Source organism: Vanellus vanellus (assembly GCF_965231255.1).
Source record: "Vanellus vanellus genome assembly, chromosome: 1".
Classification (NCBI taxonomy): domain Eukaryota; kingdom Metazoa; phylum Chordata; class Aves; order Charadriiformes; family Charadriidae; genus Vanellus; species Vanellus vanellus.
This window is the reverse complement of record NC_138905.1, coordinates 202,830,937-202,850,314: the sequence shown is the minus strand read 5'-3', so window position 1 is coordinate 202,850,314 and position 19,378 is coordinate 202,830,937. Positions and strand designations below refer to the sequence as shown.

General features: G+C 39.4%; 1 protein-coding gene across 1 annotated transcript; it reads right to left on the bottom strand.

The window, feature by feature from the left end:
• Window positions 1-10,861: 10,861 nt before the first annotated feature.
• On the bottom strand, window positions 10,862-12,382 carry GJA3 (gap junction protein alpha 3; the record flags this gene model as incomplete). Its single annotated transcript, XM_082498634.1, has 1 exon — window positions 10,862-12,382. One exon carries the CDS (start codon window positions 12,380-12,382, stop codon window positions 10,862-10,864), a length of 1,521 nt encoding a protein of 506 aa, XP_082354760.1.
• Between the last annotated feature and the right edge of the window lie 6,996 nt (window positions 12,383-19,378).

Sequence of the window (19,378 nt, the reverse complement as noted above, 5' to 3'; positions counted from 1 at the left end):
AAAAGTAACGGGTGGCAGAACATGGGCAGGGGAAATTGTGGTCATTGCTGAAAAGTTGATTGTCAGCAACGAGCCTACAGGTCATTCCATTCCTCACTAACAACTTACTCCCTGTTGAGGACGGTTGTGACAATTCAACCAACACTGATGCATTTACATCCAAGGCTTTTCTTTTAAAGGCAAAAATAATAAAGAAAAATTAAAAATGGTCATTTACTGGGTTTGGCTCTTTAGCCCTAAAATATGAATGGAGCTTGCCTCCAGTTTCTCTCTCACAACTGGTTTTATATCAAGCTTGCCTCCTTTCACTTCATCTAGAAATTTAAGCTCCAAATGAAAGAAAATTCAGTGAGTTGTGTGCAGTGTGCAAAGGATTTTCCCAGTTAAAATGCACTTGTTCAAGCAAACTATTATTTCTACAGGAATAACCATATTGGTACATGATTTTTGACAGGCTTGGAAAGATTTGCTTGCTATTTCAGTTGTTCTATAAACACATGAATGACAAACTTATCCTACTTGATAAAAACTGTGTGATGAGTGGGCAGCAATTTTATTTGTTATGTTTCAACCCTAGAGAGTCAAAACTCTACTTCTAGTGTTGCTGGGACTAATCAGATATTTTTCCTCTGAAGAAATGTTGGGTGTGGCCAGAAGCTACAACTGCAGCACACTGAAGAGGACTGGGCTAACCAGGACCTCCAGACATTTTGGTTTCCATAGCAGGGAAGCAACACAAAAAGATGGACAACGCAAGAATCACTGAGACATGTTTTATCATTTTATCTTACACAGGAAGACAAGAATTTCTTTCTAGTTTTAATTAAGTTCTGAGCCTTAATTAAGCTACAGAGCTTGGATGAATCAGGAGCAGCCTGTGCCAATGAGCTGCTCTGAAGGACTGAATTTGCTTGCTGCAAGAATTGCATGGAGGTGGCTGACAGGTGGACACTTGCAACCACGGATACACTGAAAAAAGGGTCCACTCATCAGTGAAGAATAAAGACCAGAGCTTTTAAAAATACATCCCAAAAGTTAGACTCGTAATCCTCGTGCATGCCACAGCAAAATGCTGGTGCAGACTGCATCCTTTTCTGTGCTGCAAAATCCCAAACCATTGCAGTCACTAGTACAGCCACCTTTGCAGACAAATGTAAATGCAGGCATAATATCGTAGAATCTTGGCTAAGAATTTAGCACTCAAAGCATTGGGCTTTACTACTTTAATTGAGTAGGAAGTTTAAAAGACTCCAGGATACTGAAACCCAGAGTGAGCCATGTGTGTTTCTGGTACCCCAACCAGGCTGGCTTTGCTGAAAGCTTTTTCTCAGCTCTGTCCAGGTCATGCCAACGGGGATTGTCTTCTCAAGAAAATAGTTGGTGTGGTTTACAAAACCCCAATGTTTTGTTTGAAAAAAACAAATGTGAGCACTTCTGTTACATATGACAGTGATAATTAGAGCTTCATGGTCATAAATAAATTAGGACAAATCATCCATTGCAACAGCTATTTATGACAAAACTTCAGCCACACTTAAATGTGGTCAATATAAATAAGTATAATGGATGCTGTCAGTCGTGACTGTTCATTCTGTGGTCTGACTTTCTTGTTGTTACTATACTCAAATTTCAGTCATAGTACTATTTAGAGACACGTACCAGGTCCTAAAAGACACATTGGCAGTCTGAAAGACAAACAACTTTATGACTTAAAGAAAAATAAAAATTTAAATCCCTCTTACAGAGCAGAAACAGAAAGGAAGGATCGTGCATGGCGGTGTGAAAGCTACCTCTGTTTAGAGACCTGGTACAATTCAGCATTGAACACCTCAACAGAAAACTGGAAAGAAATGTAACTACTCTTAACTCGATGACTCTGCCTTTCCTCATCTTGCACTGCTCATAATGGAAAGGTACTTTCCTCTCAGAGTATCCATAATCCAAACATGAATGAGTTTGCTTAGGCAAACCATCCTCAGCTGCTTACTTATGCATTTTGTGCAGAATTTACATAGCAAACCCCACTACATAAGCTACACAAAGCAAACAGTAGGTTCCTCTGTGGGGCTGGATAGTTCAATCATAATTACCCTTTAGTCTCTGCTCAGAAGACCACAACATTCCTTAAAGTCAAAATCTTTAGAAAGTTTAACCTTCTCAAACTGGGAAGTGAGATATAGGATAGCTGATAACTGCTTGCTCCTCCTTTTTAGTTTTCATTTAACTGAGGAGTATAGAAATACAACTCACATTCTCACATGGAAAGCAAGGTTTTATTTCACTTTACTCCATCTATTCTCTGAGTTTGGTGGATCTTCTGCAAACATAAGAAAAATGTATCCAAAGAAAAAAGTAGTCTTTCTGAGAGTTTGAACTTGTTAAGCCCTTTGTATTTTAAAAAATATTCTCTAGATAGCACAGGAACTCTTTAAAAACTTATGTTTCACACTACCTAGAAATGCAAAGATATGGACATTTTAATATATTTCTTCATGCTTTCACGGGACAAATAAATAATGAGGATGAAGAATTGAAGGTATTCATTTGGTTGATTTTTTCTCAGGAGACAACCTATAAAATGACAGAGATCTGGCTGACAAAAGGCACCCACCAGACATAGGTCAGATTTGGCTATGTTAGCAGTGCAGGCAAACACACTGAGCCCAGGCAGCTCTTCGTGACCTTGGGGTTAGTCTGCTCATCCACGCTCTGCGCAGCACCAGGCACCTTAACTACATCTGTTGCCACTGTCATAAGTGCTGAGGGTCACCCTTAAACACAAGGTATGGTGAAAGCCCACACATTGAAGATCCTAAATACTCTAGATACTAAAAATAGTTCTGATAGACCATGTACTACTGCTGGTGACACAAAGATACATAGATCACCTACCATGAGAAAAAGAAAAGGAGGTAACTTCCCATGAAGGACATTTTGTTGCTATGTACCACTAATTTCTTTCTATACATGAAAAAAAACTTACACAATGAAGAACAGCTGGTGCTATCCAACTGTTTTAGTAATGCAGTAACAGTACTTAAAGTTGCCTGTAATTCTGGCATAATGTCACATACCTGTACGTGCTAAAATGTGTATTTCCTCAAACACCCTGTTTTCCTGGACTACAACACTCCAAGAATAACACGTTCTTCCTAGGCCATCTTTATGCGAAGGCTCTCTCTTCAGTTTTGTGATTTTGGATAAGCATCTGCTTATTCTATTATCAGCTGAAAATAGACACAAAGACGGTTAGACCTGATGTATATCCAGTTGCCCAAAATTATCAAAATGTCAGCCCTACTAAAGCCTGACTATCTGATATCTGTTTCCTTGGAAGAAAAGGTGTATTGCCTTTATTTCTATTCCCACAACAGAGTGGGAAAGCACTGATGAAGTTAGTTAAATCCCATTCTTTGTGCAGTCACAGTGAAAATGCTTGCTAAAACCCAGCTGGTTGTGCCTGTGCCAATTCCCTGGGGACAACAGCAGCAGTACAGTGGGGTGTGGGATGCTCCTCATTTGGCTTTCAGCACAACTGTATGGAGGAGATTTACTGGAGGAGGTTACAGAGCTCCCCACCAGTACACCTCTTCCCATTACCATCAGGGTCTTCGCTGCACAGCTGTGGATGAGTGGGGCACACCTTTCCTCCACCTGCTCATATCAAGCTGTCTTGCTTAATGTGGCAGCAAAAAGTACCCACACCATCACACAGGCCTTCAGAGATCGAGAGTAGCAACATTCGTATTTCATACTCCAGCCAGAAATTCTTTAGAAGAGAGAGGATGCAAGGTGATGGCAGCATGGCTGCAGCTCAAGGGAAGGAGAGCACAGCGCACAGCTGCATCTGCACCAGCTGATGCTCTCAGCTCTCTTGGGAGTACTCTGACTGTCCATTCTTCAAGTGACAAAATTTTGGAACTTTGTGATGAAACATGTATCTAAATAGAAAGCGTGCAACATATTCTGGCTGCATATATTTGTAGTAAAAGGTGCTCTTGGTGAGAGGGAAGTGAGTTATCTTTAGCAATATAGCTGGTATTACCGTATCACTTTATTCCCTTTCTTCCTTAGCTTATTACTGCAAAGCATCATCTTCATACTCTCCATATTATGCTCCTGTCAGTTTGCTTTACCCCTGCCCAGTCTTCAAAGACAGTGAATAATCTGGTTTACCATATGGATACACCATGTAAAGCAGAAACAGCATTGCCTGAGCACCAAAAAAATACACTCAACTGTACTAACACAAGAGAGCCACCCAGCACTACAGGGCGGAAACTATCCTGGCCTGCCAGGTCCATATAAGTGCTGCATATGAAATAAAGTTTTACAAAACCTTCATACTTATGTTAAGACTTCTGCAAAAGTCACTTAGTCTTGCCCACATTGCTGTTTTTCACAAGTTAAATTTCTTGGAAACCTACACCTGGTCACTTCATAGGACTATACAATACTTAAACTAACTTGCCATTAGCACATTGTACATTTTCGGTACAAAATTGGGTCAATCTTCTGCATGCTAAACTGTGAACTTTGCCTATAAGGGGCAAATCAGCAAATTTCAAATGCAACGGGTACTCTGCATTATCCCCAGTAAGGACACATCTTCCCTGCACTAAAGTCCTTCATGCATTTACAGGTAAGAGTCTCATTAGACACATCAGCTAGATGGATAAATCAAAGTTAGCAAGTCAGCACTGCGGGAAAAGATGGGAGTCACTATTAATACCACACGACAGAGAATGAGATGAACAATGACTCATGTGTCAAAATAAGAGCCAAGGGTGAAACCTGTATTCGGTGGAAGGCAGAGGTAGACCTCATGGTGATTTCAAGGGGGTCAGCATTTCACCCTTTGCACCTGCTAAAGTGGGTCTTGATCACACGTATCTTCTGGATTGTGAACTTCCTTTGAAGCCACTAGGAGTTCTGCATGGAGATGGCTTCAACATCCAGTTTTCCAACAGATGCAATTCAGTGAGCACTTCATATGAAGAAGGGAAGAAGCAGCGTAAGTGAATAAAGGGAGAGAGCTAACTGATTTTGGTTAACTGTTCCGTCATGTTAGTATTTTAAAGGACCATCTACACAACCGTGAAAATTTAATCTAAAAGAGACAATGCTGTGGTACAAAAAGTTTATTTAGTCACAATTTTGTAAACATATGAGGTAAATTAACATTTACATGAACTTGTTTCTTACAGAATTTAATACACAAGGCACTTCTTTGAAGACAGCACTTTTAACGGTTCGCTGTTTTTATTGTTATTACAAGTTCCTGACGGCCCAGCAAACTCATTGTGTTTGTTGTCAGATTCTGTCATGTAAAAGACAAACATCCGGTAAGCAACAAGAAAGCTCTGAGTAAGCTTTCTTATGCTTTACAACCTTTTAACTGTGAGAAACAGTGTCAATGGGATTAGGAATATATTCTCCACCTTAAAATATGTCCACATATCTTTCATAACTCTTCGAGGACTGAAACTTCTGGAATTTGATTGGCATCTTACAACAAACTTAAAATGCAAACCTACAATTTCTTTTTCACATCAGTGTTTTTTGCTTATGCAAATTATCACATTACCTTTAATGGTCTTATTTGCAAGAGTAAAAATAACTTGCATTAAATTGTATTTGCAGGCTCAGAACCATATTTTTGGCTAGAAAGAAAAACATTTATCTTCTGTAAAATCTCTACAGGGTAACAGTGCAGTGTTTTTCCACAAGTATTTTGTTTGGAATTTTAAACCAGGCTGTAAATTTAGCTCTTAAAAGACATATGTCACAGCTAGTTTTTGTTATTGAACCTTTGAACACACAAGAAGGCATATCAATAATAATGAACCTTAATTTATTTGGTAGTAACGGAGTTCATGATGAGAAGTATCTTTTTCCACAGTGTGCTCCCTATATATCCAGCTCCCATATTTTAAATATTAGAGACAATTGATGCTATGGATCAGTGATCAGGTTAAATTGTCTTTAATGGTACTGCCTTATGTCTGAAGAGTTCCTGTGTTACAGTAAGACATTTCTCTTAGGTTTAACATATTGGCAGAGTAATTCTTTTACTTCTTAAACAAATGTAAACTTTCTAACAGTTTATTTCATCCAAATGTACAATCTGAAATCAAAAACTGAATGTAAACTTCACAAAATCAAAATTACAAGAGCACACTTTTCACAAGAAAAATCAAAGTAAATGAAACAAAAACATTTGGAATTAAAAAAACCCAGCCTGTTCAAATCCACGGTGTTAGTGTCTGTATTAAACAAAAAGACCTGGGGGCTCAATGCTCTGCTTCTGCAGACTGTTGTCACCCACATGGACTCAGTGGAATACAACAGTTTGTATCAGCTGAGGAGGTGGTCCCATGACTAACCAAAAAAGGACCCAGGTACTGATCTGATTTTTAAAGCTTGCCTTAATTATTGTACTGATCCTATACTTATGTATTCATACTAGAAAATAATCTCAAGAGCCGCAAAATGTCAGACATTTAATTAGCTCTAAGTGCCTTTGTGAACGACAAATATACTGAGCCAAATCAATCCCTGGTACCACTTTGCACACAACTGGCTTCCAAATTACACCAGAAAAGAACACAGTTCATCTGCATTTTCAGTGCATGCTACCTATTTTCAAGAAGCTATGATTTTTCAATACCACCAAATTCAAGGAGCGCTTTTTTATCTATGAAAAAACAAGAGATACTGATTTTCATAAATAAAATATTCCACTTTAATAAAGGGAAGGTTCTAGCAGGCTGTCTTCATTTAATCAAAATACAAAGGGAAGAAATGCGGGGTTTTAAATTGTCTATGCTTCATTTTCTTTTGTGCTAACTGACAGCTGCACTAATTAAAAAAGCCCAGTGACAGAAAACAGATCAACTGTGCCCATGGCCAAGAAACTATGCATTTATGTGCAATGCAGATATATTTTTAATATATCTTCGTTAAACCATTATGAAAAATGTACTAATGAAATCAGTGATTTGGAAAATATGCTTCATATAATCATTGCAGTTGGAAGGGACCTCTGGAAGTCATCTAGCCCAACCCCCTATGCTCCAAGCAGGGTCAACTAGTACCAGGGAGTTAACTTATTGCAAAAAGAGTAGCACATCATACACCTGATAAATTGGTCGAGGAGTATCTTTTTTTCAGTTTTCTGTTTTTCTTTTCCATAGCTTACCTTAGCATTTTTTTAACTTCAAGTAAGAGAATAATTTTCCCACAATCCTTCTACTCAAAGAGAAAAAATGAGTGGGTTTTTTTTTCAGTTTCCTTAATATCAGGCATGATTCTGTTCTGACTTCCGCTTTTGCAGTAACTTACCTACTGGTTTCATGTTAGATGTGTGTATAAGATCTTTCAGGATTGTGGCTCAAACAGCCATATGACCAGGCTAAATCAAAGTGTCATTTGCTACCAGTTCCCTCTTTGGAATTAATTGATGTGAAAGAGGAAATGACATGGAAACTAGCAGATTAATTTTGCCAACAAACTCTGTTCTGCAAATTAGCTGGTGTTTGTACATATTTTCTAGAACTATGGAAGTCTGCATAGTCATGCTTTACTCATAGCATGTCAAATTAAGTGATCATTCATGAGTGAAGACTAATTAAAGTACTCAAAATACACCACACCAGTAAGATTTTTTTTTTCAACAAATCTGATTCCAGATGTGATGTGGCAACTAACAGCAGTTGTAAGCACTAAGGGGGAAGTTCTGCCAAAACAGTTACCTGGGCTTAAATGAAGAAACAATTACTGGACTTCAAATAAAATTGTAGGTAACCAAGAAGCTTGACGCTGCACAGCTATGTGATGAATGATGATGAATGATGACTTAAGCTGATCTTAAAACACAACCTGTGAGCTGTGGCTTTGCTTTCTGAGATCAGCACTGCTTGGATGCAGAGGCTGCTCTGTCAGATTTCTCTTAGGGGTTGCAATAGGGTTACATTTCTCCCCCCAAGCTTCACCTAACAGGAAAAACGATCTTTTACAGCTTTCCAGTAGTTACTCTGACTGAAAATACTACATATTCCACAAAAGCACCTGAAGTCCCTGCAGGTCTAACCACACACATTAACTTGAAAAGGGCAGACTAGGTTATCAGTTGATCCTAAGTTAAACCTATCTCTGTTACTATTTTTTATATACAATATGGATTTAATCCTGCAGGACACACTCTGTGAGGGTTGTAGTAAAGTAACTGAAAGATTCAGAGCTCCATCAAACAACAAGTCAGTTTTGCTCTCAGGCGTTGATATAAAAAAAGCACATACTTCAGGTGGTCTGGTTTATATAAATACACTCCAGAGAGACTTTGACTTCATTCTTCAGAAGCATAAAAGAAAGGAAAATATAACCCACAAATTTTGATGTACTAAAATACAGAGATGCATATTTCATTGTTTCAGCAATATAATTACTTGGCATTTAGCTGAACTTACAAAACTGCTGCTATAGATGATAGCAAATCTAAAAATTTTGAGTGTTAAACTCTGTTTACATCTACGCAACTTTATCAACTTTAGTCCAAGTTCAGCATAGTTGCATGGAAACAACAGAAAGCAGAATTTAGCTTTTAGCTTTCTTGCAGAAAGGGTCTTTATGGCTTATAACATAGAAATTCACGAGAGCATGCCTAAAGCTGAACACCTAATAGTAAATATCTTTATTGTACTACTGTACATTGACTTTTAATGCAGCATCTGTCCCCAAGATCAGTGGTAGCAGAAAGACTTCTCCTCACCTGGTTTACCACAAGCAGGTCAAGGAAGTCATGAGAAAACACGCCCAAGGGTTGCAGAACAGTGACTCTGATCAGGAGAAACTCTCTGTGTCTACTCAGAAAGCAGTAAAAATAAATGTTTAATCTTCAGTGGTGGGAATATATTTTAACTGTTGAATGAAATAAATACATTCAGGAAAACACTTAACAGCAGAGATAACTGGTGATTGTAGCTATTTGCTACAGGGTGACCCCGCTTTGCCCGAGTAAGGACTGCACTGCCAGGCCAAATACTTTGAAGATGCAACGGGCTATCCCAGTGTGTTTGACTGCTCTTCTCCAATTACAGTACTTTCGATTTATAGCAGCAATAGGACTGACTCTGAGCTTCAGTTCTTTTGGCTTTTGCTTAGAACAGAAGTTGGGCCTAATCCTGCATTCCTTTTGTACCTAAACTCTCCCGAGCCTTATCAGGCATTCAAAATTCTGACTAATGTCTATGAGAGTACTTGTTACAAAGGAATAAAGGACAGAGCCAGTTGTAAGGAGCTGCACCTTAGAAAAAAGTACCCAGTAGTTTCCTTCACCCATTTTTAAGGGAAACACACAATTTTCAAAAGCAGGATTTTAATGTCTTTATGTAAGGCCCCAAATCTACATTCCTTCTGGCTCCCAAAACTCCCTGTGAATATTAATTTTGCTTGAATAAGGCCTGCAAGATCCATCCCCAAATCTTGCTCCTTGTTAAATTGAATGGAAATTCTGCAAGTGACTTTAGTGGGATCAGAATAGACCCCTCAGCCACTAGCAGGCTGCCCAGGTATTGTAGCCACCTTTTCTGCAATACAATAATGTCTAAATCTGTTTTCACTGACCTGTAGGACACTACAGATTGTTGTTAAAGGAAAGGGTAGAACACAACAGGAAATTATGTTGCTTTGGGAATTTTACCATTAGTAAATTTCTTTCCCCTTATATTTCTTGTAAGATCAAAGATCAAACTAAAATGATTAAGTACACAGTCAAGTAACTTTAAACCTACAGATCAAAATTATTCTCAAAATGCTCAAATACTTAAAAATATGCACTCAAGTTTACTTCTAAAAAGCCTTTTTCCAACAAACTTAAGCCGATATCTAATAGTCTAAAATGCAGAGCTGTACTTTATCCTATTGTTTGTCCACGGACAACGTATGGGGCCACAATGTATTGAAATCATAATCCATGCTTTCTGAAGAGAAATTGTTCTGTGTAATAATTTCTGAGGTGTGGTATAAATTCCTGTCCTCCTCTAAGCAATTTCAGAAGTCATCTAAAATTATAATCAAACATGCTCAAACATATTTGTGGGCTTAAAAACATGGTGTGATCATGGTCGGCAAACACTGGATAGAAGGTCAAACCGAACACTTCCTAACAGGTCAAGAGTAAAAAAAATTATAGAAAGATGAACCTCAAAAATCTATTACAGGGGTTACCTAAACTTTGCCTGGCTGAGGACCACGTTGGCAATTTGCTATGAGCACAAAGGCTTCATTAAGTCACGTTATATGAGACTAAATCACTTTTAATATGGCAAGTTGGTCCATAGAGATGACAGGTGCCAATAGGCAATATGCCACCCTGATGTTTGCCATAGGGCTACGTAAGATGTAAGAGGAAGAAAGTAAGTCATCGCATCCGCTCATGTGGAACTTAGGTGAAAAAGAGTGGAAGTGAAGGCAATGGCAAGAGGGAGATGACGGCCAGGCACATGGGCACTAGGGATATTAACATTTTTCTCAGTTCAAAGTCAACCTCAGGGCACATGACCATCTACCATCATCACCGGTTACCTGTGCAGGCCTCCCCTATGGCTGCCTTTGGGAGATCTGCCATGGACATGAAGGAAAGCAGGATTGGTCCCCTGGCCCACGGACTGCGCTTTGGCCACCCCTGACCTATTAGAAAATGTTGCTATTTTTCCCCACTACAACTCACAGAGTGCAAAAACAGCAAGCATCAAAGTTTGAAACCCAGGCCTTCCCACCCACGCTCAGCCTGGCCTCCCCAGGCAGCTCCCCTGCCCACTCTGCCTTCCATCACCTGCTCCTCTGAGCAGAGGCGACGGCACTACACGGCCAGGTCATCTGACCTGGCTCTGCAGCTGCTCGACTTACTGGCCCTGCTCAAGCGCCGTGTGTCTACAAGCAGCGGTGGCTCATGCATCTCCACGGTGGTGCAGGCAGCTGAGATGGGCCGTTCCTCTGACAGCTCCTCCTCACACTCCACATCCCATTTGCTCCCGCTTGCCCCGCTCAGGCTAGTGCTGCTGCCGCTGTTGGCCGCAGCGACAGGTGGCGCAGCTGGGGGTGGGAGTAACTGCTCCAGTGGCTCTTCCTGCTCAGGAAGGGGATGTCGGACACTGCTGGGGGTAGAGGAGCCTGCTGAGCTAGAGGGTGCCTTCCCCTGCTGCTCAGCTGCCATGTTAACCCAGTTCTGCTCAGCCGCCAGGGCATGGCTGTTGCTGTTGAAGTAGTTGATGACAGCTGGCGTGGGCGTGGGGATGGGGGTCGGGATGGTGACAGGAGTGGAGATGGGCGTGGGAGTCACAGCACGGTGCCTCTCCTCAGGAATTGGTGGAGCAACAGGATAGCCGGCCATGGAGGCCGCGTTGGAGGGGGGCCGTGGTCTTGGAGCAGCTGCAGCATAGTACGGTGCCATGGTCACTGGGGCCAGCAGCGGTGTGACAGCGCGGGTGTCAGGCAGAACAGGGGGGGGCGTGGCAGTCGTGACCACCACAGGTGGTGATGGTGGTGGCAGGGCAACAGGTTTGGGCTCCCCTGTTACCATAACTGGTGTTATTGCTGTGACAGGCATCTCAAGGCCATACCGGCTTGTCATGCCCTGCTTAAGCTTCTTCCATCCCAAGTGATACATCTCAAGCATGTTCAGCAGTAGGGAGACAGAGGCTACCACCAACATGAAGATGATGAAGATGGTCTTCTCAGTGGGCCTTGAGATGAAACAGTCCACGGTGTGTGGGCAAGGTGAGCGGCTGCACTGGTAGACTGGCTTTAGCTCGAAGCCATATAGGAAGTACTGGCCTACAATGAAGCCCACCTCAAACAGTGTCTTGAAAATGATGTTGAAGACATAGGTACGGAGCAGGGCGCCCCCCATACGGATTCTACCACGTCCATCACGGATCGGGAGTTTCTCCTTCCCCTTTTTGCCAAGAGGATCCTTGATGTTATTGCTGCCTCCTCCACCTGCTGCTCCTGGGTAGTTGCTGTCTTTGACGCTTCCCTTCTTTTTCAGCTCTTCTTTCTCTTTCCTCTTCTCCTCCATGCGTACAATGTGCAGCACATGGCCCAAGTAGATGAGGGTTGGAGTTGATACAAAAATGATCTGCAGCACCCAGAAGCGGATGTGAGAAATGGGGAAGGCTTTGTCATAGCAAACATTTTCGCAACCAGGTTGCTGAGTGTTGCATGTAAAGTCCGACTGCTCGTCTCCCCAGACCTCCTCAGCAGCAGCCCCCAGCACCAGTATCCTGAAGATAAACAGTACTGTCAGCCAAACCTTGCCAATAACCGTGGAGTGCTCCTGCGCATTCTCTAACAGTCTCCCCAGAAAGCTCCAGTCACCCATTGTTTCAGATTTCTAACCTACAATAAGAACATTAAAGCAATTAGACCAATATTAAAAAAAAATCTTATAATTACACAGTGCCAGGGCAAAACAGATTGATCCTCAACAAATGACATTTCTTAAGTGCACTTCCTTTTGCAGATTATTGCACGCCTATGTTAAGAACTACCTAACCCTGTGACCATGCAGCCATGGATTTTGGTGAGCATAGAAGTGGGATGTTTAGTGCTTTCATCTAGCCGATACAGGTTTAAGTGTCTGTACAAAATGACAGGCAAGAATGATACATAACCAGAATTTCTACAAGATTTAAATATTTTTAAAAAATTATTCCTGTTTCCTCCACCTGAGAAGCGTCTAACTGTTCTTGCCTATTTTTAGAAAAGAACAGATGGAAATCAGTTCAATTAAACAGAATATTCCCAGTACTAATATGACTGCACTTGTATAAGAATGTGGTACAAAGTTTGCCTAACTCTGATCATTTTATTGTTATCAGGGCTTATTTACTCCAGCACTCAGGAGGTTAGTAATGTCACAGGTCTCTGCTGTTTTCATACTGTACAAACACAGAAAAATAATTACTCAAAAACTATGGAATTTACAGTTTAATTTTGGTATGTGTAGACCAATAAGCAGCATGTTCTCAAAGCCTGCTTATATTTGGGTTTGTTTATTTCTAAAAAGTAAATTATTTTAATAAGTTGGAATATTGGGAAGAATTAGAAATTTGGAGAGGAATGGTGAAAAGGTTTCTATGCAACTTTCCCTACTGCCCGCCCATTTGGTGTTACTGAACTACATGTACTGCAACATTATTTAAAACAAAACAAAAAAAAAAACAACAAAACCAAAAAAACTCAAGGGCATTTCAACAACCTTACACAGAGATTTTCTTGGAAAGATAAAATTATATCCTATGACCTTACTTCTGTGATAAACAACTGGTATACATTCTCAGTAGTTTCCACAAATTCATCTATGATGAGCTTCCCATGCCCAATTCTAGGCAGTGACACAACTTCTGATTTGGAAAGGCTTAAAGTACAAGAATTTTTTAAGATCAGATTCCTCACAAGCTGCCTTCAATTGAGGAACAAGCTATTATCTGCCGGTATCACTTCTGTTATCCTTGGCCTGTTCCTAATTGGAAAATATGTAAAAATATTGGAATTGTAAGAAGTACATTTCATTCTCCTAATGAACACAATTCTATATTTCATTTGTCAACCTTCAACTGAAACCAAAATAAAAAATTTTACTTTCAACTAACTTCAATACTTTCAGAAATACTTAGATCATAATTATAATTCAGATATAACAATTTGCATGCAAAAAAACACTATCAGAAAAAGAAATATTATCCTCTTATTTAAAAATCTCAGAATATTCTATAAATGTAACTGAATTGTACTTTACCCTTTTTATTTTTGCACTTATATTTCTTGTCCAAATACCCGCGTGTCTTACAATTCCCAAGAAGAAAAAGTGTTTATCATTACAGGTAGGAATTTACTACTGAGAAAATTTACTGTTCTCGGTATTATATTTACTGTGATATCCAACAATGATGTCACTGTTTATCCAGAGGAAGCATTTCCAAAGTCTGTACTGAAAGACGTTCAGGCTTTTAGTTAAGCTAATTAAAGAAATCAAAGTTATTTCAGTTACGTTTTTTATAACTTTATTTTATTATTAGGCAATGAAATACCTGTAACTGCAGAGTAGTATACTTTCACAGAAAAACCAACAACACAGCCATTAGTATTTTGCATTTTTGTAAATCCTGGAATACTAATTCACTTTTTATCCCCACAAAATTAATTCAACAAAAACTCCTCCTAAAAGAAATACATCTTTGATATTCTACAAAAACACATTCCCTTTAATATAATTGAATTCTTTTTCCAACATAGCACGATAAACTGCAAATGACTATATTAACAATAAAATACCAATTTTGTGTCGTAATGTCCCTGGTCCTAAAACAACTTTTAATCTTTTTCTTGAAATTTATACAGATTGTTTTTAAAGAGTGTATTTTTTCCTCCCTTAAAATAGTAACCCCAAACCAAATAAATTTTGATAGAATACTTTATTTTTATAATCCTAGTTTAATAGGTTTATATGATTTCAAAATTTAATCCTCAATCTTAATTTTATGAGGTTTACAATATTTTGGATGATGAAGTAATTTTAAGCTTGAGAAGTATTAATTTTTCGGGGAATAATGAATTAATTTTCTATCTTTTTTACTCAAAACCATGTGAAGATATACTCAGTTTACTTCCATCTTTGGAACTAAACTGCTGGTTTTGAATGTTCTCATTTTGAGTAGTAAAAATTGTTATGTAGGAACAGCAAAATGAATAATGTGGTATTCAATTGATTAAAGAAGTTTAGCATAACCCTAAATCCAGTACTTAATTTCTCTACTAACCTTTGCATTATTCTGTGCCTCTCAGTTCAGTTCTCTCTGCCTCACTCTGTTTTCTATCCAGATCAAGTAAAACAGGCAGCTCAGATAATAAGCAAAGTTACAGTTTGTTCTTTTGTTACTAATATTTGTAATAGAAAGTGTATTAATTAGCAAAAGTTAGCACATTAAATCTTCTTTAATTCATTAATTATGGTCCATTTTCAGCATAGCTGCCACTACCATTGCTTCCAACGGCACAGAGGCTGCACATTGTTCTTCATAACAACAGATATTACCTTCTATTGTTTGAAAAAATGAAGTCAATCTGGCCTCAAGAAAAATTATAAACCCTGCACTGTAAGGTGAACAGCGGTAGCAATCTTTTTTTTTTCCTCTATAGGCACACTGTAGTGTATCTCTTACTGAGATCAATAGGCAATGTTGACTTCAATAAAAGTAAGATTTTTTCGTGCTTTTCTGAAGAATTATCTAGTGATTAGTGGAAGAAGAAAAATAACAATTTGCAAAAAGTAAAGGAAAGATGACAAATAATACCATCTAATTTATTCTCAATCATTCACCATTCACTAATACTACTCAAGATGTCTCTTTGTTTTTACTACAGGCCAACAATGCCCAGGCTGAGATAATTCAGGACACCAAAGATGTGACACGATGCATTTCTCAAAGGATACACTTAAAAAAGCTAGTCTACTGCTTACATTAATTAAAATATTTATTTCCGTATATCAGAGTCTGAAAATTCACCCTGTACACAAAGTGTTTCAGCAGTATGCAGATACTTCACAGCATCTTAACTGTATAGAGGTGAAAACCTGTGTTCATCTTAGTATGAATTGCAGCAATCATTCACTAAATGTGAATGTGTATTACCCATAATACATAAATATGAGAAGGACGTAATTTCCAAGGGCAATGCAAAGATACATATCTCCACTGGCTGGAGGGTTCTCATAAATCCCAGTCTTGTATCTTTCTTCACTGTCAATGCATTCTTCAGTGAGTAATTTTTAAAGCCAACATAACTCAACTCAAAACCACATCAACAATTTTAATGGGGTGCCTTGATACAAATAATGATTAAATGGTATCAAACAAAACTGAAGGGCTCACAGAATATTTGAGTTGTCACCAATAAGTTCAGCAATAAAATACCTAAATCTAAATTTGAACAGCCACAACTCAGTATTTTAGCTGAGAACAATTCCAAGCTTGCTTTTGTAGTATTACATAAACTTCAGCTGTACCGTACTACTTTCAGCACTGCTGCAATACAGAGCTAGGCAACTGTTAAGCCCTAATCTTACATATGGATTGTGAAGGGAGACATTCTTTTTTTCTTTCCATGTTTGGAAAAAATGCAGATTAAAAAATGAAACATCTTTATCTGCATTTCATTACATTCACGCAGAAATACCCACTAGGGAATGACAGAGAATCTGTCTCAGAAAGCAATACGATTCAATGGTGTGAAAAGCAAGGACTTCACGAACCTTGGGATCATTTAATAAGAACTGGGGGTCACTTAGAAAATCATTTCTCTGAGACAAATAAGAACTGGCATGGCATTCTGTTTAAGAACCAATGTTGTGCTATTAATTACTAAGTTTAGTACATGCACAAATACACTTTGTGGATGGTGTGTATGTGTGTTTGTGTGTGTGACAAAGAGAACAAGCAAGAGAGAATAAATTTTAAAAACCACGATGTCACATAAATCCCTCTACAGGAGAGAAATAATTATCATCTGGTATCTATAAACTTGCCAGTTATTATTTCTATTTCTGATGATGTCACCGAAAAAGTTCATCACTATGTATCAAGTGTGTGAAATACAATATTTTAATTATTTATAATTTTCATAGAATACTTTTATTTATAATTTTACTCATACATGTATATGTTTATGCATTTATATACACATATGCACACATACACACACATAAATAACTACACAGCTATGTTACATATGTTACCAGATTATAACACCTGGTGTATTTATGATTTAATTATACTGGTATACCTAAAATATAGCAATTAATTAGAAACTAACATGTCCTTGGATTAATATGATTTCTTAAATTCAGTCCACATTTTCTTTCATTTCTTGTGATAGTCTAAATCTTGGGATTTACATTTTTATCTTCAAAATTATTTAGATATTACAAACCGGCATGAGAAAACATGCTGTTAAACATGCTGTTAAAAGAGAAAACAACTTGCAGTATTTCCTTTGTTTTTACACTAAACAATCAGGCATCTCTGTTACTACCAGGTTTTTAACTCTGCTAATTTAAATCCAATAAAAGTAGTCACCCTGCACAAAGTGTGACCATGTCATTCCAGACAAACTGGCAGATATGGAGGGACAGAATAAGCTACTATAATTTCCAGTGAAACTTATGGTATTGGGTCATATACACATATATATGAAACACAATGGTTGAGGTTTCATAATTCACTTTATAAACTTGTTTAAATAAGGACTTAAAAAATACCTTTCTTCTTGCTCACAGTGGCATACTTTCAGACACATCTATTATCACTTTCATTGTATTTTAAACACTTGTTAAAAACTAATCCCTTAGCTGATCTTGTTATTACCTTAAACTTACTTCACTGCTATGGAGCCTCTTCCTTAAATCCCAGGCAAAACTTCTCTTGACTTCTTCTTGACTTCACTTGACCTCTGAGTGAGTTTAGCCTGCGTAAAGGAAAAGCGCAAGGACCGCAGGGCTGAGCCCAGAAGGAGAGCTGCACCCCACCTGTTAAACGCCTCCGTTCCCTGGTGTAACAAACCCTTGCTCTGATTTGCTACTCGCAGGAGAAAAGCAGGAACAAAAAGTAACCCCTTTTCTCCCCCAGAATACTTAAATGCCATCTTAGAGTTCTGTGTTGGAATTAAAAGACAATGACTTACCAATAAAACTCTGAAAGGTGTGAAGGGTGTGGAGCTACCAGGGGACTATGCAATAGCCGGCGAACACGAGGGCAACAATCCCTACATCCCGAGTGAGCGAAGCATGAATGAGACAGATCTGTCAGGTGCCCACATACAATCAGCCACACAGATCTAAAAACTGCACAGTAAGGAGTGTCCCATCCCCGCCCCAGATATACAAAGGAAAGATGAGCCCTTCTGGTGTTCAGAGACACAAGACCCTTTTTCACTGCAGAGAAGCAGATACCGCAACAGATAGGTATGTCTGAGGGGACTTCAGGCAAGTTACAGCAACTGCAAGGGAGACAATGCTATAAACCCTGCTAAAAGCTCTAAAAGTGCATTTTTGTCTTATGGAAACCATTAAAACTTTTTCTAGTTTAATTCTGAAATGTTCCAATAGGGTTTTCCCTTTAAATTTCCCGTAATGGGAGACTCTAATAGATGTGGCTCTTCAGTTCAATTCCTTCTTCATATCTATGCCATCACCTTAAAGACCACACACACTCCAGATTCCTAATGACATCCTAGGTTTATGCGATTTCGTCAGTGAGTCAAGGATGAACCCAAATACTTTTCTGATACTCTGTTTGCCCACAGGAAAAAAAAAAAAAAAACAAAAACAACAAAGGAAACAACTTTACTTGCTTATAACATTGGCAAACTTTTGCTTAATCAAGCTGTAAGTATCTTCCAAAGAATATTTATTCATCTCAAATAGTTTGCATCCCTTGTGAGTCCTAAGTGAACAAGTGAGTAACTGGCACATTTCTGGTAACTCTGAGACCAAAGATGTGACCAAAGTGAGGTAAAAGCCTTGTCAATGCAGGGAGGTCACCTAGCCATTTTCCCCACTATCAGAAGAAAGTGTTTGTAAGGGCCAGGTAACTCAGAGCTCACCTCAAGAAACCCCTGAACCACCCTGGGTTACTCTCGTGAACTCCATCATTCACCACTTACAAAGGTGAAAGCAATTCTGGCTCTGCTTTATATTTATGATTTAACCTCACTCTGAGTGTAAAACTGACTTGAAATGCACATCAATGTTCAAATGTTAGTGGTAACCCTTAAGGAAGAAATTACATGCCCCTACACGTGCATACTTCATTGGGTGATGGCCACAACAATCCTGGATACGAACGATATTTGGTGCTTCCCCCCTCCACTGCATTTTCTGAGGTATTCTGTGAGGTTTGGACACTTTTCACTGCCACGCAAGGCTCAGTGCCACCTGCGAGCACCGCTGCCTGCAGACGGTTGCCCCGGTGGGGCAGGAACAGCGGACGGTAGCAGCAGGCTTCCTCGGGCAGGTATTTAAAGCAGCAAGGCTCCTTCTACTAGTCCTCCTCAGCAACGATGCGCACAACTCCGCCTGGCTCTGCCCTGCCCTTCCCTGGCGCCCAGCCCAGGGCCACGGCAAACGGGCCGAGGCCCCAAGCAGGCTCCCACCTCCCGCCCGCAGCGCAGGCTCCAAGTCAGCCCGCGGCCACGTCCCCTCCAGCACAGCCCCCCTCCCCGGGCGGCGGGTCTCTGCCGAGCGGCACAGCCCAGGGTCGCTCTACTTACGCTTTGCGGCAGCAAGGCTATTTTAAGTAGCAAAAGCTTAACTCGTTCA